This window comes from Lycorma delicatula, chromosome 5 (assembly GCF_047948215.1).
Source record: "Lycorma delicatula isolate Av1 chromosome 5, ASM4794821v1, whole genome shotgun sequence".
NCBI classification, from domain to species: domain Eukaryota; kingdom Metazoa; phylum Arthropoda; class Insecta; order Hemiptera; family Fulgoridae; genus Lycorma; species Lycorma delicatula.
Genome location: NC_134459.1, coordinates 40031329 through 40058931, shown reverse-complemented (window position 1 = coordinate 40058931; position 27603 = coordinate 40031329). Strand labels below are relative to the sequence as shown.

The following is a 27603-nucleotide window of genomic DNA, read 5'->3' as shown; positions in this document are numbered from 1 at the left end:
TTTTATTCTATTATTTAAGAAGTTTCTCAATATTTTAAAGGGTGATAACTAAAAATCTGATTTCAGTTTAAGATTCAGCATAAAAAGCACATTCTAATTAACCTACTTATATCTCGGTTCCAAATAATTATTTTTTTGCTGACCTGTGTTATTTTTTAGAGAGCTAATTACTGAATCTATCTATTCTTTTTTGTCTGTTTCTAACATCATTATAGTTTATGAAACTATCTCTAAGAAAATTTTAATCTTTGTTGCAGTGCACACGTTAACTTTTACTGATGCAATCAAAAAATATTCACTAAACGAGTTTCTACCTTTCTTAATATATGACGCATTTTCATTACTTATCTACAAGTTGTGAAATTTGCTGATTCTTGGATTGAAAATGATTTCCACACTATCAACAAATGGTTAAGATGATGCTTTTTAATAGCATGCAATTTTCTTCTACCCCACTTATTTTTCATTATTTTTTTTAAACTTATAAATAAATCTCAATTTATCCTGAAAGATTATTTATTTTCACTAATTATCCTTTTCCCTAACTCATTCACTTAAATTCTATAAATGTGTTGGATAAATATTAATTTTTTGAAAAGTACTTATTTTAAGCTTTTTTCCCCGCAAGATGGGCAAAGTATAATAAATAAATTTATTAAACTTCAACTTAGGCTCATTTCCTTTGATAATATTCAACCAGACTACATTATTCAACTTCAACTAAATTGCTGGGCTTTAGCTCTCAAAATTCTATTTTTTTATCACATATTATGCCTTTACTATCATTTCCTAAAAATTTTATTACCTAATATCTATGATCAGATAACTCATAATCTCATTATGAATCTTACTGTCACTTCTATCTATCAAAATATAATTTATTAATGTACATCTGTAATACACATCCATAAATATATAATCATCAGCTATAGTTTAAAGGATACAAATATATAGTGTTATTAAATTCTTTATGTAAGAGGGTTGTTCAATAATTAGGACAAATGGCAACAGCGGGAAAACTATTAAATAGTCTGTCTGACATTCAAGTTAGCACCCCTGGTATAGAAAATATCAGTCGTTCAAAAACAATTACCACTGTAATAAAATGTTTTGTTTATTTCAAAATGTTAACTATACTTGAAATGTGTACGGTGGAAGAGTAGCATGATGTGTTAAGACTTTTATTTTTTGAATATCTAAAAAACCAGTCAAACTTTACTTGCATATATTAAAAATACGGTAAAGTGTATTAAACATGCATATTTTTATAAATGGATTGGACAATTTAAATCAGGCTGACCATGTCACTGATTTTCACCATAACAGTGATGGAAGTTTCAAGTGATGCTTTGCAAAAATACATTAATGATTTTATTCACAAGGACAGAGAAGTAAAAATTTGGGAAATTGCTAAAATTTGTAGTACAAGTTCTGGTGTTAACCATGATAAGTTGAATTATTGCAAAACATGTAAACATGAAGCTAAATGGAGTAACAGTAAGATTAACAGTTGTGAGGGCTAAGTAGGACAGAAAGTGAAGATGTTTGAAGCCTAAAGCAAAGGCAAAAGCTCCACATAAATCACCAATGGAAATGTATAGTGATTTGCAATGGTGGAATCCTGATGGTTAAGCTGATGAATGTGATCTGCAATCAATATCCGACGACTTCAAGGTTTACAGCTCAATAAGACAACTTTTGGTTAAGCTCATCACGGTGTAGTGACTGCAAATGTCACAAGGGGGGTGTATTTCTCCAAAAACTATGGATTCATCACAAAGAGCAAACTTGTGACAACTTCCAATTGAAAAATTAAAAATATAGAGAATGGGGATGGCAAAATTTGCTAAATTCTAAAACATTCTAGTATCTGTTTAAGCTTCAGATGAAGTATAAAAATTTAGACAGAAATTAATCAAATTTGATAATAAGCAACTTAAATTTACATGCATGAAACAAAATAATGCTAACTCTTACAGCTGCCACCATAATGGCGAGCTTGGATAATCAGCCCGCACGTCACTTCTATACCACTGTTCTCTGAAACATTGGCACACCATTCTCTTAGTAGCATAAAAATGATGCAATTGTTGTTTACGAAGCAATCTATTTTTATGTGTTTACAGTTTTAAGAAAATGACATCATGTTTCAAATACAGAACATTTTTATTTTATTTTTGTTTCTCCATGTATATAGGTTTAGTTCTGTGGTTCTGCCACTCAGTACAGTTCTTTTGGCGTGTATTGTGTATTTTGTTACATAGTCAATTAATCTAAGGTATGATATTTTGTAAGAAATTTTTATCATGGTTTACAGTTCAAACTTTTTAAAGTAGTTCATTCACGTGCAAATAGTTATGGATGCATTTAAGTCTGTTGTGAAAGGTAAAAAACTTTGAAAAGACAGGTGCACAAAACTGTAAACAACATGTATGATTTCGTGAAGAAAGAATCTTAACTGCAAGAAAATCAAAAAATGACAAGCATTTAATCACTATACTAAAGTGTAAAGCGAGAACTGCAGCTGCCAGTAGCACTTTCAATACTCAGTTCAAAGTCTAAGAAAAGAAAAATTCTGAATCAATTACCAAATTAGATGATCTTGATAAAGGTGTGGTTAGGCAAACTGTGAATGAATTTCACTCAAAGAAAGGGGAGCTGCCAACAGTCAACAAACTCGTTAAAGAATTGAAAATTAAAATTAGTTTTAATGGCAGTGAAACTAGTTTATGAAGAATTTTGAATGAATTAGGTTTTAAGTGGTGTAAAACAGAAAAAGAAAGGAAAAGTATAGTTGAAAAAAATGATATTAGGCAGAAAAGGATTTCATATTTACAGACAATCAGTGATTTTAGAAAATGTAACCAGGCAGTTGTATACTTAGATGAATTCTAAGTTTTATCATCTCATTCAACGGCAAAACCATGGATTGACAACAGCGATGCAGGACTTCATTTACCAATAAATAAAAGTGAATTCTTAATTATAATTCACACCAGAAGTGAAATGGGCTTTATTCTAAGTGCAATGTTAACTTGGATAGCCAAATCAATAAGTGGCAATTACCATGATAGCATGAATACTAAAAATTATCTGAAATGGGCTGAAGAAAAATTAGTTCTTAACCTTCCTCCTGAGTCTGTAATAGTTACTGACAATGCTCCATATCATTTTACATTTTCTGAAAAACTTTGTATCATCAAGCAAGAGACAAGACATGACTGTTTGACTACAGAAACATCATATTCCATTTTTATTCCAAGTGCTTAAACCACAATTATAGAAACTAATTAAGTTGAACAAAAGCAACAGAAAATGAGAACAATTTGACGAATTATTGGAAAGAAGTGGGGATCAAGTCCAACAATTTCCACCTTACCATACTGATTTAAATCCAATAGAGATGGTATGATCAGAGGTAAAGCGAGCCACAACATTTAAAATGTCAGAAGTGCAAAAATTTTGCAAAGATAAAATGAATTTGATGAGTTATGAACACTGAAAAGTTTACTATGAAAAGGTTAAAAAAAATCATAGATGAATATAGGAGCAATGAATCGTTAAGATTCTCTGACAGAATTTTTCATTGTTTCTTTATGTAGTGACACTGATAACAATGACAATTACACTAATGATAGTGTGACAATGAGAAGAGCATTCTAGCTGAGGAATTAAATGGTTAATTCATTTTCTAGTAAGTAGTTAGTTACAGAAATAACCATCTATTGCAATATTTACTGTGTAATTAGTAATAGATAATATTTTACCATCCATTATTACATTGTACAATGTGCAGTACAGAATTAGCCAACTGTATTTATTTCAAAATTGATGCATTCATTTGTTAAAAATAGAACAATTATTTGATAAGAGGGATTACTAAGAGCGAGGAGCATGTTTTTACATTGGATAGTAATTTTCACCACTACAAGCTCACCATTACTTGGCAGCGGCTACATATGCTTCTAGTCTAGCAGTAATTTGATGTTCTCTCTTGCCATACTTTCTGAATAAATTAGTATGCTATACTTTGTACTTTTTGTACTGTCAGAAGGTTTCCTGCAATTTGAAATAAGTAAATTAAACTAAAAATCCTGACTACTTCCAATTTTCTTCAATACTTTAAATTCAAATTCTTAATTATTTTATTTTACTTATTACTTAATTTTACAACTTATTCCTTATCTTTGGTAAAAGTGATAACACCACCCTTTTTATCAGAAGCCATAATCGTGATTGTATACGTTGTCTTAAGTGAATTCTTTTAGTTTTTATTTGTATATTCAACATTGTGTTTATTTAATTTCTGATTTTGTTAGAAGTAAAATATAAAAACCAAGTAAATTATCTGCTGAATAAGTGTATAAATTATCTTCCAGAACAATTTGTTAAAACAAATTTATTTTTCCCCCGCGTATATGAAACACTAACAAATCATTTAGAAGAATAACAAAAATAAATAATCTGGAACAAATTCTTTCTAAATAAATCTGTAAATAAATGGATTGAAACTGATTTGGTGTTTTTTTTTATAAAAATCAAACTGATCTTTAGTGAAACTGGATAACCTATAAAAGTTTAAGCTAAAAAACTTCATCTATAAATAACTTAATTTTTCAACTATTATACTGTTTCTTGACTTTTTTAACCTTCACACTAAGAAACCTTCATGAAATAAAATTCTAAAAAATATATGATTTATCCCACTTGTGGTTAACACAATTGTACTTATAAACAAAATTAACAAATTTTTGCCACTTTTTCATCAAAAGAGAAACCAAACAATTTACATTTCTGTCATTATCTGTATTACTTTTTATTTCATTATTGCAATTTATAACCAAAACACACATTAAATCCTGATTAAAATGATCAGGTAGATAAGCAATAGCAACAGCCTTCCCAAAAATCACATTCTAGGAAAACTATGATTTATTTTCAGTAGCAAAATTGCATGAAAACCGAGCAGCCTCCTTCACCAAAACAAATATATTAAGGCATTAAATGTTAGGCATAATTAATCTTAGAAAAACAAATATTAGAAATCCCTATAACCTCACCCTAACATGTAAATTAACTTAAATAATTTAAACAATTAATGATATACTTGTTGAAGATTTACACATGCATTAGCAATTATATCATAATCTTTCAAAGAAAATCTTGACTGAAGCAGAACTTAATTGATGCTCAATAATCACATTTATATCATCAATAATTAATTAAATAAATTCCATTTTATTATCAATAAAACTTCCTAGTACTTCTTCAAAAGCTTATTTGCAGTAACGAATTAAATAAAAAAGCATTAAAAAAAAAAATGTTTTAAAGTATCGCTTGCAATACAAATTGTACTTTAATGTTCTATATTTTATCAGTTTCAAATAACTCTTTTTCAACTGAAATTAGCTGAAAATTTAGAGGTTCTCAACTTGATGCCTATATGAGTTTTTTAGGTATGTTCAAGCATTACTTTGAAAATTAACTGATTGATTCTGATGATTCCTTTTTGTAGAGGAAGTCAGCCTTTTATAGTTTTTCCATATAAAGCATTTTTTTTTCTTTTAATGAGAATATATTGTTTACATAAACAATTTGCAGACATTTTTATTTTATTTTTTTCATCATTACTTATCTTAGCAATTGGATTAAATGACAATGATATATTCTGATATTGAAAGTACTAATTACTTGTTAATGTTCACAATATAGACTACTAGCCAATTACAGATGGTGAATGATATGTAACAAATTTGAAGTAACTAATTTTTTTACTTATATGAGGCTTGATTTTAAAGTATGTCTGTTTTGAAATGAAAACAAAATTGAAAGATATGGACAAACTTTATAAGATTAAAAACTAAATTTATTTACTACTTTTTTACAGAGCTGCCTTCAACTTTAACACATTTTTGATAGTGTTATCCTTCTTCATTCTCTCTTTAAGGAATTCTGTCGCCAGTACTTCAAACAACGCTGTAATACCATTTTTCAATTCATCAGATCATCATTAAACCTTAATGATGCAGCCACTGTTTTAGGTGAAGAAAAAGAAAATAATTGTAGGGTCAATCCATTTGAAGTGTCCCAAAACATAAGCTGGTTGCTTGACCACTTCAAAAAAAATTGAAACTTACCCATTTGTTTCCTATATGTTTCAGGACTTTAAAACTATTTTTTATTTAAATAGTTTCCTGTGTCTACCATTTTTGTTTCAGTGCTCACATTTATTTTTGTGCAAGGATTTACAGAAAGAGTCACAACTAAAAAACTATTGGTCCTGGAAAGATGAAACAAAAAGCAATTTGATCATATATTCTCAAGGTACAGATTGGTCTTGTGGTTTATTTACCTATCTCTCTTCTTTTTATGAGAAAATTAACAATAAAGTTAAATATGACACAATCTCTGGGTGAGATTGTGGAAATTTAATTAACTTTTGAGTGTACTTTGGTGGATAAGTTATGTCTTGTGGCCATGTCTTCTTGATTGTGGTGAACTTGTCTTGTGTTGGCTTGATTGTATGAATGTAAAGATGTGTGGGGTATGTGTTGTTACAAGTGTTCAATTTTTTGCTAGTGGAGACCAAAGAGAAAATATAATCATCATCATGATTTTTGCAAGTGGAGACACAGCTAATGGTCTCCACTAGCTGTGGGCGCTTACCCTCCCTCCTGAAGTAATGCTTTATTAGCAGTTTCCCAGGAGGTGGGGACACCAGGGGTGGAGGTTTAGTCGGTAATGTGCAAGAATACACACGCATTTTCTATAACAGCTTGCGGAACCTGTTAGCGAGTTCAACACTACTTCAGCGCTCGTAAATGGGGTTCCTCCACCTCATGAAAAACTGTGAAATTTCACTTTTGGTAATTTTTTCAAGAGGCAAGGATGGCATACACAGTTTGAATTACTATTTTTTATATGTAGGTATATGTTAGTAGATTTACCATAAATAAAATTAATGATATACTTACTCCTAGATGTTTATGGATTTTTGAAGACTAATCTTTTTAGGAAAATTCAAATAACTCTGATGAGGCTGGTGATAACAATCTCAAATTTGCACAGCTTGCAGTGGTTTTTTTTTAGATATTTAAGGCAAATTAAAAAGTTTCATGTATATTGTACTAATAAAATTATAACCTCTCAAAAACCATGGAAAACCTGTTAAAAGTGATACCATTTTGACTAAACAATTAAGTGCTGCAAGGGGGTTCTTGTCTTCTTTCCATTTTACATTTTTTATATATAGCCCCTATGTTGTTGAAGTTAACATTTTCAATATTTTTAAAATATTTTTATAAAATGATTAAAGATAGGTCACAATTTAATGATAACTTAACCAATATCAGTAACTTAATACAATTTTGATTCAAAAATGCTTGTAAAACTTACCCAAACTGAGATTTCAATGAGTAGCCGCCTACATCTGTTTTCAAGAATTCATTTTTATTTTTATATTGGTTTATTTTTTTAAACACTATTGAAGAAAAAATAAATTGTAACAAAATTTTAATTATTCTTCAATGAAATAGCCTGTTTTTGTAGCAATGAAAGTTTATTTAATGCAGTTAACCAACACCTGTGATACCTTTTCAAATAATTCTCTTGAAATTGTGTGAGAATGCCCCATCACTGTAGTTAGTTCAAGTGATGTCAACTTTCTCAGGACTTTGCAGATCAGTACCCACACTTTGTCTTGTTGAGACTTGAAATGATGTATGTGGTCCAGCTGGGTGGAATTTTCGAGGCTAATATCTACCACTTCTCCTATCCACCCACTGATCGTCATACACATAAGCAATAGAGTCTTTTCCCTCAAGTGAAAATGGTACAATACTCGACACAGGATAGTCTTCATAGTCCTTGGAGTCTGAGTAAAGTAACATCTTACAATGCCTTCTGACACGGGAACATACTTGTGGTAGCTTCTAGTACCAATAACTCTTTCTCAGCAGTAAAAATGGTTTTTAGAGTTTCTGAAACTTAGCTATCTCATCTGATTTAACTTTTTACCAGGACACAGATGCATCAAGCATAAATGAGCATGTTGCAACATAAATTTTCCTGACGAATGGAAATGACTTCACGCACCTGTTGTAACATGAGCACTGAAGTTGAATGGTTCAAACAAGTATATTTCAACTATAGTAATAAGTATAAAAATATTAAAGTGCCAAGAAGACAAGAACTCACATTGAAGCACTTATTTAGCAAGTCAAAATTTTTCACTTTTAATAGATTTTTCATGATTTTTGAGAGGATATAACTTTTTATTAGGACAATACACAAGAAACATTTTTATTTGCCGTAAACCATCTACAAAAACACTGTAATTTGGGCAAATTTGAAATTTTTATAACCAGCCTCAGAATTATTTGAAGCCAAAATTTGAATCTTTTAAAAAAAATTAGTTTTCAAAGATTGATAAAAATTTAGTGGTAAGGATATCACCATTAATATTATTTATGGTAAAAGTACTAACATATACCTACATATAAAAAAATAATTCAAACTGTGTATGCCACCACCCTGCCTCCTTGAAAAAAATTGCCAAAAGTGAAATTGCACAGTTTTTAAAGTTCAACTTTATTGGTAATTTTCTCTTAGAAAGAAGAGATAGGTAAATAAACCGCAAGACCATTCTTTTACCTTGAGAATATACAATCAAATTGTTTTTTGTTTCATCCCTCCAGTACCAATAGTTTTTTAGTTATGATTTTTTCCGTAAACCCTTACAATCACAAAATAGGTGTGTGCACTGTAACAAAAATGGTTGCTACAGGTAAACTGCTTAAATAAAAAATTTAAAAAAAAAAAAAAGTTTTAAGATCCTGAGACGTGCAGGAGACAAGTGGGTAATTTCAATTTTTTTGAATTGGACAAGCAACCACCCTGGGTCACTTCAAATGGATTGACCCTGCTGGAAGCCAAGTCAGGGCAATACAGTGGGGATAATTGAAGATTTAACACAGAAATTTTTCCAATTGCCTCATTGTTTGTTTTTTTATGGACTAAGATCTTTCAATTTTTCACTGTATGTATCAGGATTCATATAATTCTGCTATCACTAAATTCCACAAGCAAGACATTTCTTTTTGTTGAAAAAAAAACTGTAAGCTTCTTTACCGAACATTCTTGTTTGAATCGCATTGACTGCTTCTTTGTCTCAAACATTCAAATAAGAAATTCAGGTTTCATCCCAGTAATAATCTGATCAAACAATTCATCACCTTCATATTTGTGATGCCACAAAAATTAATATGCTGCAACAAAATGTTTTTCCTTATGCGACAGTTAACATCTTCAACATCCATCTGGCACACAGTTCATAGCTTAATTTTTCAGCCAAAACTTCACAAATCAGATTGTGACATGGTTATAAGCACTGGTTTTCTTAAATCTTTTGTCAAATTTTTCAGCCAAATTATCCATTATCCCCCATGGCCGGCTAGCTGCTACGTTCATCATAAACATTGATTCCCTCTTCTGAAAACGAATAGCAACACTGTCTTACTTTAGTATCATTCATAATATTTGCCCAGTAAACATCATAAATTAGCCTGTGAATTTCAAACGCAGAATAGTTTTTTGTCATCAAAACCTGGATTATTTCTATTTCACACTCAGTGGATGGATCACGAATTGCAGCACTCATTATAAACAAATATAAACAACAAATGACTACAAAAAGTGCCTATAAAAGCTTGAAATAAAGATTTTTTAAATAAAACTGATTTCAAAAGATCTATAAAATATATATTTATTTGTTTTGTCCTTGTAAATGTTTAATGTTTTAAAAAATTTAAAACTAAAAAAATTAGGTACTTACATATTAACGCCATCGTAGCTACAGCTGCTATTTAGGCTATGTTGACTTCGTGTACTGATAAATCATACGTATATCAAAATAACTAACTAAATATAACCTACGCTCGCTAACCTCTTATAATTAACATTAAATATGCATAATATATACAACTTATTAATAATATAACCTTCATGTTATAGCACCGAAATCAGTGGTTAATGTTAATCCACTGAAATGCGATTGACTACTTTGTTTTTAAATAAAGCTGTAGCTGCGGTGGCGTTAATACGCAAGTACCAAAAATTAATATGTAACTGAAGAAGTAGTTTGATGAACAAATAGACATACAAAACGTATGAAACAGAACAAAAAATTATTAAAAATTTAATAAAAATAAATAATTAGTCTTTAACTATTATTAATTAGCAAATAACACTAATCAGGAACTTTTTAATTGTAAAACAAAAACAATAAATGAAATAGTCAAATTTATTACAAATATAACTCTAGCAACACTAACAAAATTCTTAAAGTGATATGTTTATTCACAGTTAAGAGTATTTCTATAAGTTTTCTAATTCATATTATGTCCTGTGTTACAATTTATTGAATGCTTAAACTAACTTTTATGTTAACGTTAATTATGTCTGATATATAAAGTATATCTTACCTAAAATCTTTTAAACAATCAACACAAGTTACATAGGGATGGTTCCTGCACTCATATGAATAATGCTTTTCAACTTTACTTTTACTTAGTGAAGCCCCACAATGCTGGCATGTAAAAAATACCATTGCTAAGTTATCTGAAAACAGAAACGTGTATAAACTTAACCTACATGAGTTATGTTAACAAAAAACTACATAATCTTAAAACTATAACATAAACTAGTTGTTTATTTGTACATTATTAGTTTGTATATATATATATTAGCAGACTCGGCAATGCTTCGCTATTGCTAGATTTGAGTATATCTATACTTGTTAGATATTTGTGTTTTTAATGAATAGATTAAATGAACACAATTGAAAGTTTGATAAAACTGAACATATCAGAATTTCACAAAATTAACCTTTCAATTTTTGCCTCTCTCCTTCTTTTCCCATTCCCCCTTCCCTTTATCCGTGCGTAAGTCGGTCCAGTAGTCCGACCATCGGTCAGACCATAAATACAATTTTTCAAAATATCTCGACCCCAGCACCACCTAGCGGGTCCAAACTAATTCAGAAACCTTCGCGGGCATGCGCATAACAATTCACCAAAGTTTCATCGCAACTTGATGAACAGTTTAGGAAGGCATAAGAGACATACACAGACAAACATTCATTTTTATGAATGTGAGGTTTTATATGCATAAAACCCCAATAATTTAATGTTTTGTTGTTATTTTGCTTTTTTTTGTCAGTTGGGTTGATTTATATATATATATACACACACACACACCATATTTGCTCAAATATATGTTGAGTCCCCACCATTAAATTTAATTTTCAAGAAAAAAGTTTGTAGATATTTTTTTCCCTGTTAAGAAATTAATTTCAAAATTTATTATTCATAATATTATACATACTTTTTATTATACTATTACATTATTATTATTTTAAAAGTTTGAAAATATAATTATCTTTTAAATTTACCTATATTCTAAATTAAAAAGTCATAATCTTTATGAAAATAAGAAATTCTTAATTAGGCACTTTTATTAGTAATAATAGGTATCGATACTAACTGTAATAAGTTTCCATCATAAATATAGAAAGGAAAATAAACTACCAAACAACTTAAAAGCCTGGTTGAATCCAAATGTAAGTCAGCCTTGCATGTAGGTAGAACCCTCCATTTTATGTAAGAAAATGTCAGAAAAAACCGCAACCTGTAATGGGGCAAATATGTTATGTTTTTAAAAAACGTAATTTTAATACGAAGTTCATTTCTTCTTATTGTCACTGATTAGGTCCTGAAAATTGACGTGGAGATAGCTTCAGCTTATGACAAACAGATGTTGTACTTCAATGTATCTATCAGCATTAATAAAACAAGGAGTTTGCAAGATATTTCTCTAAGTCTTTCCACTCCAAATCCCGTACAATACTTATATGAGAATATCCTGTTATGTTAAGCAAGCCGTTACTTAGCTAATTCCAGCAGAGAATAATAACAGTGCAGGAGTAAGGGAAATTATCCTGTTATAAATAAAGAGTGACCACAAAGTCCTTTTCCATGTATAACAAATAGGTTGATAACAATGTACAACATCAGTTTTTAAGATCTTAAGTGAAACAGGAAAAGGCCTTCAGAGTTATAAATATTCCCTGTTCATAAAATAACAAAATGAGATCTTGGACCCTTTAAGCCTGCTCAAGTTACTGAACTTTCTGACCAGGACACTTTAAGGAAAACTTGTTCCAAAGCTGTTCTAAGCATTTTCCCAATATTTAATCACAGACACCAGTTTACTTCTCAGTCGAGTGGTGTGCAATTTACCAGAGTAACAGAACTCAAAACACGTATTTTTGTTGTATAGAAATTCCCTACTTTTATGAGGAAGGCAGACCACTCATCACAAGTAATGATGTGAACAGCAATATCTGAAATGCATCTAGGACCATATTTTTTTGAAAAAATGTTAACAGAATTTTATAACTTGGCATACTAGAATATTATTTTATTCCTTGGCTTTGACCGATAGTTATAAAACTAACTGCCATTTTACAGCAAGATGGAGCTTCATTCATTTTGCTCATTGGTAAGAAGTTAACACTCTGAAGACTGGTGGATTTGAGAGACTCTAAAATTCCACGGTCTGCTAGAAATAGACTTAACCAACAGTGACAAATCCCTCCGGGGTGTAATCGAAGAAAAAATCTCCCACTTATATCTGAAAACCATGGATGAGCTGAAAACAGCAGTCGGCAATTGCTTTTATGACTGTGAGCCTTCAACATGCAAGAGAATGTCTAAATACACTTGGCAACTGATAAAACTGTGTGCAGACGATAGAGGCGCACATAAAGAATTAATTTAAATCAAGTTTTATGAATAAAACATATTAAATAAACTGATGTTAAACAATTTATGTTTATTTATTTTTATGGAAAGACTTCATGGCCACTGTAGATGCCTGATGGTCTTGTAAAAATCTTTATGGCACAAGAAAGGTAGTTTACAAAATTTCAATAGCACAAAACAAGGTTTATAACAGACGGCCTATTCTTCATTCTGTTACGGTGTTGAGGGCCAGTCCCCCCTTAAACCGTTGATAAAAGTGGAGAAGCTGTGAAAAAAACTGGAGACACAATCAATCTAGGACAAATAGATTAGAAACAACTAAGGATTGCAGAGAACAGAAGATGGCTCTGCAAACTTCTACAAGTAAAAATACACGAATAATTATAGTAAGACCAAAACGGTCGGTGTAAATTGTAAAATAAAGAAAATAAGTTTTTAACATTCCCCGTTTTCAGCTTTTAAATCACATACTTTAACAAATCAACAATAAAAAAGGGTTCCAAAAATTCAAACCGAACCCCTCAAAAAATATATGAAAAGGAGAAAAACAAATTTTTCTCTAGTATCATCGGGAAAGTTAAAAATTAATACAATTCTAAATCCACGTAAAACACATACAGCAATTCAAATAATAAACTGAAAATTTTCTTACAAGGGAAATGGTAATAGAAACAAACTCACCTCAAAGAAAGCAAAATAATCTTTAGCTAACTTCCGAACAGTAACATTGAAAAGTAACAAACTGCCTCGTGCAATAATTAGCGACACCTAACCTATGCAACAGTACAGAACACATGGACAACGGTAAAATAATCACAGCCACCAGCATCGTTGTAAAAACGTTGCGATTCGAATACAAGCAACATGGAGCTAAGAAACACAACACGCGTCAGGATTAAAAATTAAAAAAAAAAATTATTGTTTAAGGAGACATATATTGCGGGAAAACGTCATATTTTTACTCAAAGAATATTAAAAAATACTTTTGAGAAAAAAGTAGGAAAAAAATTATATTCCTCCAGACTACTACAATTCCAAACTTAATTCTACACTACTGCTACCTCACCATTTCGAATATTCTGTCTTTTTATTATTTTAAAAATAATTACTATTATTTGTCTATTACTCAGAATAAAAATTATTTAATTAAATGATAGAGTTTTATCATTCGAGATTTCCGAACAGAGAATAGAGATTTTTCCGAACAGTGATTAAAATATATTTGGTGAAGTGAATAAAACATAATAACTACGAGCTAGAATCTAACAGATAGTTTTAGGTTTTTGAATAAAAAAATGCTGGTTCTAGCTAGAAAGAACTATGTTAGTTTTGAAGTATTCGGGAAAACTTGAGAAATTTCTTGAGTCAACATTTGCTAAGCTTAGCTAGAGCTAGGTTTTGGCTTTCATGTCGTAACTTGTCTGTCCCCAACACTTTTCTGTTATCTGTACACGGCGGTTTGACGACCGGCTTATTCGAATCGCCTCGTACGTATCCGGATTGCACAACGCATGCATTGGCGTAATAGTCGAAACGAGACTACAAAACTACACTTCATTTACACATATACATATCATTCTCATTCATCCTTTGAAGAATTATCCGAACGGTAATTACCGTTGGCTAAACAGGAAAAAGAAAGAAAGGTCACTATTTATTAAACTTTTAAGAGAACATCCAGTAATAATTGAAAAATCCAAGACTCGTCAGTAAAAACCAAAAAAGAAGCTTGGAAAATTATAATGAATAGTTTTAGTCAGCTGTTGGTAAGGAAGTGACAACTATACAACTAAATAAATTGATCAACAGTATGAAGAGTAGTGTCTAAAAGAAAACCGACAAAACTTGTTTTAGGCAACAAGCCTATCAAACTAAAAAAGTGGGAAAAAGAATTTTATGAATTATCAGCCAAGATAATAATCCGGTATTTTCTAAAGTGGCAGGCAGTCTGTTAGAACAGGATGTAAGACATTTGCTTCTGCTATAAATACACTCATGGAGAGTGGTGATTATCTTATCAGAAATTCGGAAGAACTTAATGATGATTGCTAACAGTTGGTAACTAAAATAAGAAAAAGTGCAAAAATGGCTTCAGCTTATGAAAGTGATGAGACAATTGATTTTTCGACACTGCAGATTCAGCGAATTGTTTTACTGCAGAAAATGCAAATTAACAAGATGAAACTTGAACGTATTAAGAAAACGTCAGATGTATCTACTCAACTGAATTAGATAGCTATGTTGTTTACCAAAACTTGTAATAAACAAATGTATTTCCTTTAAACTCAATCCTTCTTACTATCAATAAATAAAAAATAAAATTTGAAAACCAACAAAAATTGCAAAACGAGGCATACATACCACTGTGCGTACGCTAACGTGCATGTTTAGAAGTGCGCGTGAGTTTAATTATTTTTGTATTTCTTTAATTTTAAGTTTATTTTTTAATTCTTACAACAAAAAATTCATTACAATAATAATTTAATAAATCTAAATTAATAATAACATAAAACAATTTAAAGAAAATAATATATTTCATTCGTTCAAAACATCATTTCTTGGAATTTCTTCTGCCCCTTAAGAGTTGTTCCTGCATTTTCACACTGCTCTTCTCTAATTTCCTCCTTATGAAAGACATTGTTGTCATCAAAAACATCATTAAGGAATTTTGCAATGTTGTGAAACTATGCAACATACCTAGTACACTTTTTCCAAAGATACGCAGGCACAGTTTCCCAAAATTGGGAATCTTTTTTTCAGTTGTCCAAACACCTTTCAGTGATGACTCTTTCCCTGGAATGGTGCAAGTTGATATTTTTCTTTACTGTGTTAGCAGTTGGTTTGAATGGTGTTATGAACGATGGAGATATTCCATAGCTGAAGGCGCCAAATAGACATGACTATTATCCACATCAAAATGTGACATAATTCGCCTAATAGGGCTTCTACACCATATTCGTGCATAATAAACACTCCCTGGCCATTCTACACCCACACTCACAAATCTTTCAAGGGAGTTACAAGTACCCTGGACATTAATACTAACATATCCCTTTCGATTTATATACTCATACCCATGTAACTTGGGTTTGGTTATTTTCATATGGGTGCAGTCCGAGCACCTGTTACATTCAGTAAATGGAAATGTCTTTGCCAGAGAACTTTCACTTCATTTACTTCTGCTGCTGTTGCTAGAAAGTGGATCCATTTAGGAAAGTTGTCGATTATTCAAACCATTACATAACATATAGATTTACAAGCCATAGATCTGTATACACCCATGTCTTTGGCAATTCCTGACTTAAATCCTGAGTCTGCAACAAAATGTGGTTTTGCTTTCTTTACATTTGCTTTCTTCAAGAAAGATCTCCAAGTGTGTCTGTCTCATTTAAGAATTTGGCGGCTAAGTAATCCACACTATCAGACTCAAATCTTAACAATTACGTATTTTCTGGTTTTCTCCTTTTGTTTCTGCACATGCATAAACTCTGCCATGGCTCGAATAAAACTAACGACTAGCTTGAAAGCTAGCATGCCTCTGGCCTGACTTAATCCCTTAGAAACTGCTACGAATAAAAGTTAGAAGTTTTTCTGTATTCACACCAATTTTTAAGCTACAGCTAGAAGCACAGAAAAACCTAGAAATTACTAAGCCTAGTTACATCTAAGCTTTTTATTCACTCAAAACTTAGCACCTTCTTAGAAAAAGGTAAGAGTTAGCAACTGCTAGGTTTTATTCCCATTTTATTCACATCACCAATTTTTTTTTTTAACTTCCGGGACCACCGTTAGGTATTATTTAAGAGGATGAGATGAATGACAATTTTTGTAGCATGTGAAAATGCTGACTGGGATTTGAACCCAGGACCTCCGGATGAAAGGCTGAGATGCTACCACTCACACCATGAAGGCTGGCACATCATCAATTGGACATCAACAATAAAACAGTAGGTTTGCTAATCATTTGTTATGTTTTGTCTATATTTTTTTAATAGTATTCTGTTAATATTAAGTTAAAAGAAAATATTGTGATGTTAGCAACTTTAATTTGAAAATCACATTTAATCATTAGGAAAAATTAAAAACTTAGTGTTAAAAAAAAATTCAAGCCATCTTGCCTACAGATTCTAGTCAGTCTAACTCTATATAGAAAATAAAATATTCTGTTATTCAAACCATTCTCTTTCATAACCCATTCTACCTTCAGATAAAAACTTTGTGGTTTTTAACTGCCTTTTTGCCCATGCTCTACTGCTTTTGTGTCCTGTAATGTATGGCATTTTAGTATTCCAATATCTAAACCATTATTTCCAAATCTGGTTCTATCTTCAAGAAAAAGTGAAAAAAAAACACAGTGATATTAAAGTATTGAAACCCCTTGATCTATTGTAGTCAAGACACTTAACCTTCTGATAACACCTTTCTGGTGACACAAAAACGACCCTTTGATTCTAGTCTTTGATTAGTAAATAGATTCTAATTTACTAATATAAAACAAATTTAGGTTTACAACAATTTAGAATATATTGAACTAGAAATTAACCACAATACACTTGTTAACTACAGTAATTACTTGAGAGGTATGTGCGAATAAATTGTTAAATATTAATTGTATTTGTTCTTTTCAGTTTTGTGTAAAGAAACTCTGTATAGGATGTACAATGACTGTTGATACAGTAACAAATAAAATATTAATAAAAAACTAGATAAATAAATTACTTCTAGATTACAACTGGATTTATTAATAACTCTTTTTTGGACATGTAACAGAAGAGTATCATCAGGCTTACTAATGGTCAGGGTCATTAATATGTCATTTATATGGTCAGGGTCAGTAATAATGGTCATTATTACTGTCAAAATTGATGAATCTATGTTCATTAAAAGAAAATATGACGTTGGCAGTATACTGTGAGAGCAGTGGGTTTTCAGCAGGAACTGCTGTGAAACATGTAACTAACTGTTTTATGTTTGGTGTTGCTGATCAGTGGCCAGCCTACACCAAGATAGAAAATTTGAACTAAAATTATGTACACATTACTTTTAACCACTCTCACAATTTTATATACCCTGTTACTGGGGTATATATGCAGACTATGGAAAGGGTGTGGGGAGTAGCAAAAAATAAGCTTTGTCGAAAAAGTGGCACTGCACTTCATTAAACAGCTATTTACATGGATTTCTCTAGCGCCATAAAGTAGTTGTATTTGGTCAGAATCCATCTAGTCTATTCTGGAAGATATTGCCACCTAGAATAAGCCTGGAAGAATAGGCCACTAGTTTTTTTTTGTAAGTACAATAAACATCACCTTCTTACTATAATATAATTTTTTAAACACGTTACATAATACACATGATGTATATATTATTTTAAAAATAAAATATCATATAATTTAAAAAAATATATATCTTTATAACAAATTCATTTGTAATTAATAATAAAAATAATTATAATAATAATAATATTTTATTATCATTTATTTTTTTGTCAACAACTTGTTTAAGGGTATTGTATCTAGTGTTCTGCATTTGTGATGCATTGAAAATTTACTCAAAGATTGACAAATATGGAAGTGTGATGGTCTTACAGGATGATATTAACAGAGTCCATGAATGGTTGATAAGGAACAGGTTGACTTGAACCTTGAGAAAATCTCCGATTAGTACAAGAAGGAAAACACTTGCTATCAAGTATGTGTATGATATTGGCAATTCTAGTATAAGGAGGGTAAAGACAACTGTTGATTTAGGCATAACATTTGATGAGAAATTATTGTTCACACAGCATGTAGATGCCATGGTATCAAAAGCTAGGAGAAACTTAAGATTGATATTGTGGGTGAGCTGTCATTTTATTAACATTGAGTCAATCTTAAGTTATACTGAACTAATGTTAAATCAAGTTTGGAATATTGCATGGTAGTTTGGAACTACAAGAGGGTGTGTACTAACACTAAGATTGAGACAATTGAAAAGAAGTTTTTTATCATCTGTGACAAATAAGCTATCATTTGTGGCATTAAGGCCCTTAATGCCAAGATAGATATTGATATTTCAAATGTTGGGCTTAGAGTGCCGAGATTAAGTGTACTCATATGCTCATATGTTCATTGTCTCATATGCCTGAGTCAGAAAACGCACCTTTATCAAGGTAATGATACCTTTTTATAGAGGCACCTTTTTGCAGAAGTATTGATATCATTCGTGAATTATGCAGGGACACTGATATTTTGATGTGAGCTTTGTTAAGAAGGTCAAAGTTCAGCTAAATGTAATGGAATTTGTTTAAAATCATTAATATTATAATTAATATAATTTGTATCATCTGTCTTTATTGTACAATATACCAAGAGTTTGTTGTTCTATTGTACAAAATAAAATAAATAATTATTTAGAGTAATGTTTGGAGAATCTCTTCTTTGAGATTCTCTATGCATTCTGGTGTCTCGCAGATCTATTCTTGGTTCCCTTTTATTTTTACTTTTTATCAGTGATATGACTGAAGGCATATCATCTAAAATTTTAATTTACACAAATGATGTAAAGATTTTTCTTTGGATCCTGTCTGAGGATGATCAGCACACATTACAATCGGCAATTGAAGGGATTCTTGTATGTTCGGTACTATATGGGCCGCATTAAATCCAGAAAAGACAATCGCGGCGGCGTTTTCATGGAAGTTTAATCGGCATGATAGGCAGTATTTTTCTGGTTCTCGAAAGATCAAGGGAGAAATGGAGGTTAAAAATCTTGGTCTGCTCGTCATCAAGTTTCCATTTGTTCCTAATATTGAGATTATAATCAGTAGAGCTAAGTAGAATTTGGGTTTGATTGGGTGGATAGGGCGTTTTTTCTCGATGCTGGATATTTGATGTGTTTTCTTTGCTGTTAGGCTCCGGGTAATGTTGACAACGGGATGACGTAAAACAACCTAAAGGTTAATATAGTTCAAAATTAGTGGGTTGTAATTAAAACAGTTATAACAACCAGTTCATTTATTAGTTGGCATGATGGCTTCTAGAATTGCTGGTCTTGGTTATTTCCTTGCAGTGGTTTAGAATTTTTCTAATTTTCACGTCATCCATCCATCTTCCTCGTTAAAATACCTTCAAAACCATGACGAGATCATTATAAAAAGAAAAAGAGGTGTTCTCAGTTCTGGTTAATGCCTCCGTGCATTTTTATTTTCCTACCACTTCTTTTTCCGACTACGTAGTTTAATTCACAAAGTTGTTTTACGTTAAAGCGGCGGCGAAAATTATACCTACACATACGTTTACTTTTCTATTAATTAGAAATAAATACAAATAGAAATCAATACTTACTGCTTTAATGACCAACCGTAAATTAGGTCACATAAAGGTCATTAAGGAAGAGGACAATATAAATTAAAAGTGGCTCCATCGTAAATTAAAATAGTTAGTAAAATTAAATTTGATACTATTATTTCATTAAAAAAAAGGTTTTGTTTATTTTTTGGTTAGTTAACTTTGCATATTTTTAATAGAAATATTAATCATAAATGTACCTACATTAAATTTATTTAACCAACGTTTGGCGCTTAATAAGAATATTAGTAAAAGAAAGGTCAAATTTAATTCCATCATTTATTAGTCTTAAAAGTTTTATAGTTATCCGAAGAATGTTGTCAGCAGTGTTATCGTGGTTGCCTAGGAACCGGCACTGTGCACTTTCAAAACACGCCGTGCTGATTAAAGTTTCATGCTCTGGAGAACATTATGATAGTCATTTCGTATACACTTTTACGAGCATTACATTATATTTTATGTTAGAATAATTTTAATAAAATGTCATTACGGTAAGATGCTCTTGTCTTGACTTTTTGTCAGTGTCTTAAATTTTAAATTAATATAATTGCAGACAGCCGTGTATAACAAGATAAAATCTTAAAAGTTTAATTTCGTTAATTTCATTGTTTAATTACATTCAACTAATATATTCGATATCCTACTCAATGGTTTACTTTTTTTTTATTTTAATGATGTGCTTATTTATACATTCTAATGTTATTTCATCACTGTAATTTATTTTGTGTCTATCCTGTGCACTGATTTAGCACAAATCAATATGAAATTTGTATATTTATTTTACAGTCTTGTACATAACTCAGCATTTATTTTAATAAACAAGATAGGTGAATGAAATGATAGGTGAACAAATGTTACACTCTTGCCAGGAATTGAACTTGTGACCATCTGATCTAAAGCCAGCATGTTACCCACTAGGCTGTTCAGTTGGCCAAAATTAAAATTTCATTCTGCATTTGTTGAATGTATATTATTATTTTAATTGTAACTGTCATTAATCTTGATACTTAAAAAAAGTTATGGCGGTTGTTATGATTTACATTATATTATTCTTTACTTTAGTAATAAAAGTTAAATCTTTTTAACAGGGGAAGTCTACAGCTTCAGCAACCATGGATAGATGCTTTTTCTGATCCAAAAGCAGAAATACAGACATTTACTCCCTGTCTTGCTTTAGGTGATCTTAATGCTGATGGAGATTATAAATTAATTTTAGCTGATCTAGGAAATGGTTCTTCACATGTTAAACTCAAGGTAAATTGAGAATTTTGTTGATATGCAATACCTTTAATCTATTATTATTTCATACATTTTATAATGTTTTGGAAAAGATGTGAGTTTTTGCTTATTTTATGTTTTATGATATCAAAATTCAGTTACATGTACCAGGCTGAATTTAGTTACTGTCTTATTTAGTATCATATGTATCTAATAGCTCTGTCAAGGTTAGTTAATTAGTGATCTTGAGAACTATTGTTCTGAAGGTTACTGTAAGTTACATAGGTTAATTCATTTTTTATTTAATTCAAAATAATACATTTTTGTTTTAGATATCATTTTTTTTTTTTTTTTTTTTTTTTACTTTATAGTAACTCAGTTTACACTATATGCTCTATTTACCATGAGAAAGATATGGATAATAAACTCAATATAGCTCAATACACAAAATCAAATTATATTTCCAGTACCTGTAAAACGTAGTAGCATAAAATACAGGATGTATATCTTTAAGAGATATGTGTATTGGTCTATCTCTACATAGAGTAGTCTATGCAGAAGTATAATTCTGAAGTTAACAAAGTAAAGAAATGCTCCAGCCCTTTAGTAAGTTAAAAATTATGTAATAAAAATCACCTATCTTTTTTATATAGTATATATCCATTAAACAGATCAATAATTAATTATAAAAGACTTCAAAAAAATAATTTTAATATATCAGAACACACCATTACATAATTACTATCTAAAAAGAAATGCAGTCATGCTTTATGGTAAATTTTTTTTATTGTTTATCAGGTATATCGTGGCACTGCACTTTCATCAGAGATTGTGCTTTTGGATGCTCCTGCTGCTGTTTTATCCATATATACAGACACTAATGAACCAAGAATTCCAGGTATTTTTTTTACTATAAACTGAACTATTTTGTAAATATTTATGATAGCAGATAATAAAATTAAAAAAAAAATTAAAGAAAATACTAGTAACTGGTAAAATATTGGGTGAGATGTAAACTATTTGAAATTTGTTCATTTAACTTGATTAAGTAGGGTTCAACTGAGTATGCTGCCCACTATTAGAGTCAGTGGTATTTTGCTGTCACTTATTTTTTTTATTAAAACTTTGATTTATTCATGATTCTTATTCAAGTATATTTCTTATAGTGGTTTTAATTTTATATTTTTATTAACTCAGTATTTATTTCTTCCTCTATTGATTTGAGGTAGTGGAAATAATACAGTATATTACTTCATAACAGAAAGAGTTACATTAATTTGCCCCACTCTTTGTTATGTCTATGAAATGCTAGCGATATAAGAGACAGAGATAATCTGCTTTCCCTGAAAGTAATTATGTTCACTTTACATTCAGCCCTTCTGGTGAACAGAGTGAAGGACTCAATTGTAGGATTGAATGTCAACTACATTTCAGCAGATATGGTATATGTACAAAAGTGTATACAGATTAATGAAGAAGACAACAGGAAACTGTCTGTTGGTAATGTTACATTTTCTTTATTTAGAGCGGAGTGAAACATGAAATGAGTTTTAATAGAATGGAGTAGCAGTACGGTGATAGTTGTTCTAACAACTAGATCTTTAATTACAACTGATCATTTAAAAAAATTGCTAGATTTCTTTGTAATGAAGCACTCAGGTAGTCTTTTCAGTTCAAACACCAATCCAATATCGAAGCTGTTATCCAGTGATTTCTGTTGATCAGTAAGTCAAAACTGATAAAATTTTAAATGATTTCAATTCAAGAGAACTTAAACCTCTACTTTTTTAGTTATCCAAACATCATTAAATCTTTTTTAAATATATTTTTGCCAGTTACATAAAAAGTACTTTAAACATTTCAAAAACAAAGACTATTCATTTCTTACTTGAATCATTACCGCTGATGGATTCATCACTTTGAACTTGAGATAGAAGACAAAATTTAATGTATAAACATCTGTTGAGTCTAATTAGTAAATTCAAAACCCACATTTTGCAATTAAGTAATGATGACATTATTATGGAAATACAAGATCTACCTTACGTTCATTTTACATCTAAACAAGAAATAAGCTCAAAATTACATAAAAAATTAAGTAGAAAATACATAGTTTAGATGTTTCGTTTTTGTAGATTACATGTCCTGACTGATCCGGAACATCATTCACAATGATACAGCCAGCAATATATTCCTTTTCCTTCATAATCTTGGTTTTGAGGTGTTGACCAGCCACATAGCCTTGACCAAGCAATTTTTACCTTTTGATCCCATTGAAAAAAGAACTGAGAGAATGAAAGTTTGTAACAGATGAATTGGTCAGACAATGAAACCATGAACAGACTCAAATAGTTCGTCAAAACAAGATCAAATGTCTTCTACATTGGAATTAATAAGCTTGTTAACAGATGGATGAAGTATATAGAAATTCAATTTTGTAAAAAATAACCAGCATTCTATTTTTTTTCTTGTTGAATTAAATTTATTTTGTAAATGATCCTCCTTTCTACCTTAATTCAAAAAGATCAATAATATTTACTAATTAATCAACTATTGCAGAGTTAAAAATTCACTTTTATTGTGTAATTAGTAATAGGTTGAAAAAAAGTTGAAAATTCTTTTACTTTGTTCCAGCAGAAATAGCAATGTTATTAACACAATTTTTTTTTTTTAATATGTCATGATGATTGTCAAAAACAATCTTATTTTGAGTGTTAAGATCTAATAAATTTGCCATTAATCTATTTAATGATAATAATTCATAAACTGAGCTTATGAGCTCTGCTTTATGTACTGTAGATCCTGCAGCATAGATTTATTTTCATTTGGCATGATTATTTTGTATGAAACTGTTGTTCAAATTTGATGTAATTTGTGATGATGATCACAAATGATGATAAAATTTGTTTACAGGTATAGTCGTAGCTTGCGGATGCCATGTACTGGTGTATAGAAATTGTAGACCATATTTTAAATTTTGTCTGCCACCATTAGATGCATCAAGTCTTGAAGCAGATCTATGGAGGCAAAGAAGTCAGACATCACAATTAGTTCGTCTTTTGCAAGAGTTGTCTGACGAAGTTGGATACTCCAATTTAAGTGCACCTTCACAAACCCTTCTTGCTCTTGAACCTTCACGAAGAGATGAGTTTATACTTAAAAATAAGCATTGTTCTATTAAGAAGCAGGTAATAGTTTGTTTCACACTCTTCTTGAAACATAGTATTACACAATATATAGTTTATACAAATTTATATACATACTATTCTTTATTCATTAATATTTTAACCTTCTTTTTTTTTATCTTTGACAATTCTGTTGCCTTTTTGTTATATGTTAGATTTAGAATTTTAGGAACATTTTAATCTTTATATCCATGATTTTGATCCTCTTTTTATATTATATTATTATTATATCTTATTAGCCATAAACCTAGCTTTGTCTGTGTCAAGCTTCAACCAAAAAAAAAAAAAAACAATATAACATGCATCTTAAGATTTTTGAGATGAAATTTGGCAGAAATTAAACAGAGGTCATAGTAAAATTTCTTATAAAGTTTTATGTTAAAGCAATTCAAAACAAAAAATCTGTTTACTGGAAATAATTGGAAACTAATTGCTCGATTTTTGTTGTTATCTAAGAGATTTACAAAGCATAATCAACAGGCACTTTTATTTTCATTGTATTTCATCAACATTTGAGAGAATAATACATTACCTAATCGCTTCCCTGCACTGTTAAATCGAGAATGCAATTGCATGTGTGGGTGAACAGTATGATCTTTCTTATTTATTCTGTGCTATGGAATTTTCACTGTATATGTTTTATGTAGTGAGTTCTACAGATATATTTGGAGCTCTGTGTTCCTTTCCATGTAGTACTTTCCTGGTATTGCTATTATTTCTGGTTATAATGAAATTTTACAAGAAAGAGAAAAAAGTAAATATTAAACTGTTAAGGAATTTTTTGTGTATTATAATATAATTATTTTATTTTAGCTTAAGTTAAATATTGTTTTTATTATATTTAGTTATTATTATATAGTTATAGTTTTTACTGGGAAATAAATGATTTTCAGAACAAACTAAATAACCTTCGTGATAGAAGTGAGGTACTTTAGGATCTTTTAGATCTTCAAGTATAAAATTTGACAGTAACTACTTTGACTGTCAGTAACACATAGGTTCAAAGTTCAATCAGTTAAAATTAACTGCTTTGCAGTTATATTAATTATTTTGTAAACATACCTGTACAAACATGGCAGCATTGTTACATTCATAGCATTGTATCAATGTATCTGCATCAACATGTGCAACTGAATTATTACTGTAATCTTATTTCATAGCAGCTTTTTGCTGTCACAAATAGAGCAGGAACTTAACATTTTTTTATAATATTTATAAATATATCGAAGGATGATTACCAGTAATATATAAATGAAGCGTATTTAGTTAATTGCTGCTGTGTGGTATTTATGAAGTTAATCATTTATTAAAGGCTTTAGAATTGTCACTGAATGTTTGTAACTCCAAATTTATAAATTATTATTGGAATTACGGTAAAGTTCGCTAATACGCTTACTGATAAAACAATTTTCTGCTTAAAACGTGATTTTTATTAAAACCTTAGACCAATAAGGCAAAAAACTTGTATATATTTCTGCTTAATACGCGTACTCTGTCCCGTCTAATACGGTCTCCGCTTTATATCTGATGAATTGAAATTTAACTGTTACGTAAGGCTCTTTAGCAATTTATTTATGAAAATAAGATTAAACATGACTCATCAGAAGTTTGTCGTAAATTTCTCACTAAACACAGTCAGTTAACTGTTCATCATAATAGCGGATAAGAATCATAGAATTCATTTTAGTGCTGTTTGTGTATTCGAGCTGATGTGACGTGCGATCCTTTTGCTGTTTTGCTGTCAACGGTTCAAAAACTTCATTAGAGGCAATATAGGGATTTTAGTTCAAGTGTTTTTCACATATGAAGCATGGTTTCATCTTGGTATGTACGATTATAGCACTGATAGACAAAAAAAATTTAATGTTTCTCTAAGTGTCACACCATTTCTTGAATTGATTTTTTGCGTACATTACAGATCTGTAAATACAATTTTTCTATCATCCTTAGTTTTAAATAAACTACGCTTCAAAAAAAATTAAGGGAAAATATAGTTAATGGCAGAAAGGTTTCCAGCCAACAAGTTGGCACTCCTGGCAATTTTTTAAATGTTCTATAGTTTAAGTTTCAACCAGAGTCAAGATTTAGTCAATCTATAAATTAAGGTACAGCCTACATTACTAGCCCAATAAAACAGTAAGCATAACATCATGATAAGATGCCATTATCATAGGTACCTTTTACACAGCCTTTTTATAATTGATGGTATCAGTACATTGAGTTGAATTGTGATGAATTATTCAAATCTGTTGGCTTATGGCTAAATACTTATAGGTATTCTCATTTACTTAAATGAGTCTTCCTTAATATATTCTTATTTCAGTAAATTCAAATTACAATTAATGCAAATGCAATTCCAAATGCTAACCTAGATATCAAAAATAAATTTGAAATGATAAATTGTATTGGAATTTTCCATTTTTTACTTAATCTGGCCCCATTGATAATACAATGTGTATAAAGCAATATTTAAATACATTCTTTGCTTTTATAATAAACATAAACAAGAGTAATTTGTTTTCTAACAATGCATTTTATTCATATTTTAATTTTAAACAATTGATGTTGAGGTTCATATGAAATGAGTTTAGTGTACCTACTTCTTCATTCTGTTTTACTGGTTAATGTTAGTATAAATAATTTAATCACAGAAATTTAATATTGTTTAAAGAATGTAAATGTATTTCTAATTTTTTTATTAATGGAATGAAATTAAAAAGAGGAATTTCTGTTGAGCTCAAAACAAATTTATGAAATTATTTAGTTATAAAAAGTTGTTCTCTCAGTAATTTTAGATGCAACTGTATTTTGCCTACACCAATCGATGTGTTTCATCTAGTAACTACATATTAGGGGGAAACTTTTCTCCTAATATGTCTGTGAAGTGCCCTTTTAAGTCTCAGAAGGTTGGAAACAATTCAAATTTTGTTGAATTTCTGCAATGTAAATCAGAGTACTTAAATCAGTTTTAATCTGTCTACAAAGTATAATAATATTTTAGCTTGTTTTAAATTTCTTTTTGTTCTTTGTTCAAAATCCTTACTTTTAACT

The 27603-nt window shown here is 30.1% G+C and overlaps 2 protein-coding genes across 2 annotated transcripts in view; one reads left to right on the top strand and one right to left on the bottom strand.

Moving 5' to 3' along the window:
• Positions 1-13655, bottom strand: part of LOC142324869 (uncharacterized) — a 29447-nt gene extending 15792 nt beyond the window's left edge. Inside the window, exons 1-2 of the mRNA XM_075365941.1 lie at positions 13503-13655; positions 10482-10617 (exon numbers count right to left, since the gene is read on the bottom strand). Of these exons, the coding sequence (XP_075222056.1) occupies positions 10482-10606 (125 nt within the window). The 5' untranslated portion in view covers positions 10607-10617; positions 13503-13655. The remainder of the gene's footprint in view (positions 1-10481; positions 10618-13502) is intronic.
• A 1251-nt stretch (positions 13656-14906) lies between these two features.
• BBS1 (Bardet-Biedl syndrome 1) overlaps positions 14907-27603 on the top strand; it is a 41898-nt gene continuing 29201 nt past the window's right edge. The window contains exons 1-4 of the mRNA XM_075367702.1: positions 14907-15032; positions 21221-21403; positions 22166-22265; positions 24281-24555. Coding sequence (XP_075223817.1) covers positions 14907-15032; positions 21221-21403; positions 22166-22265; positions 24281-24555 — 684 coding nt within the window. The remainder of the gene's footprint in view (positions 15033-21220; positions 21404-22165; positions 22266-24280; positions 24556-27603) is intronic.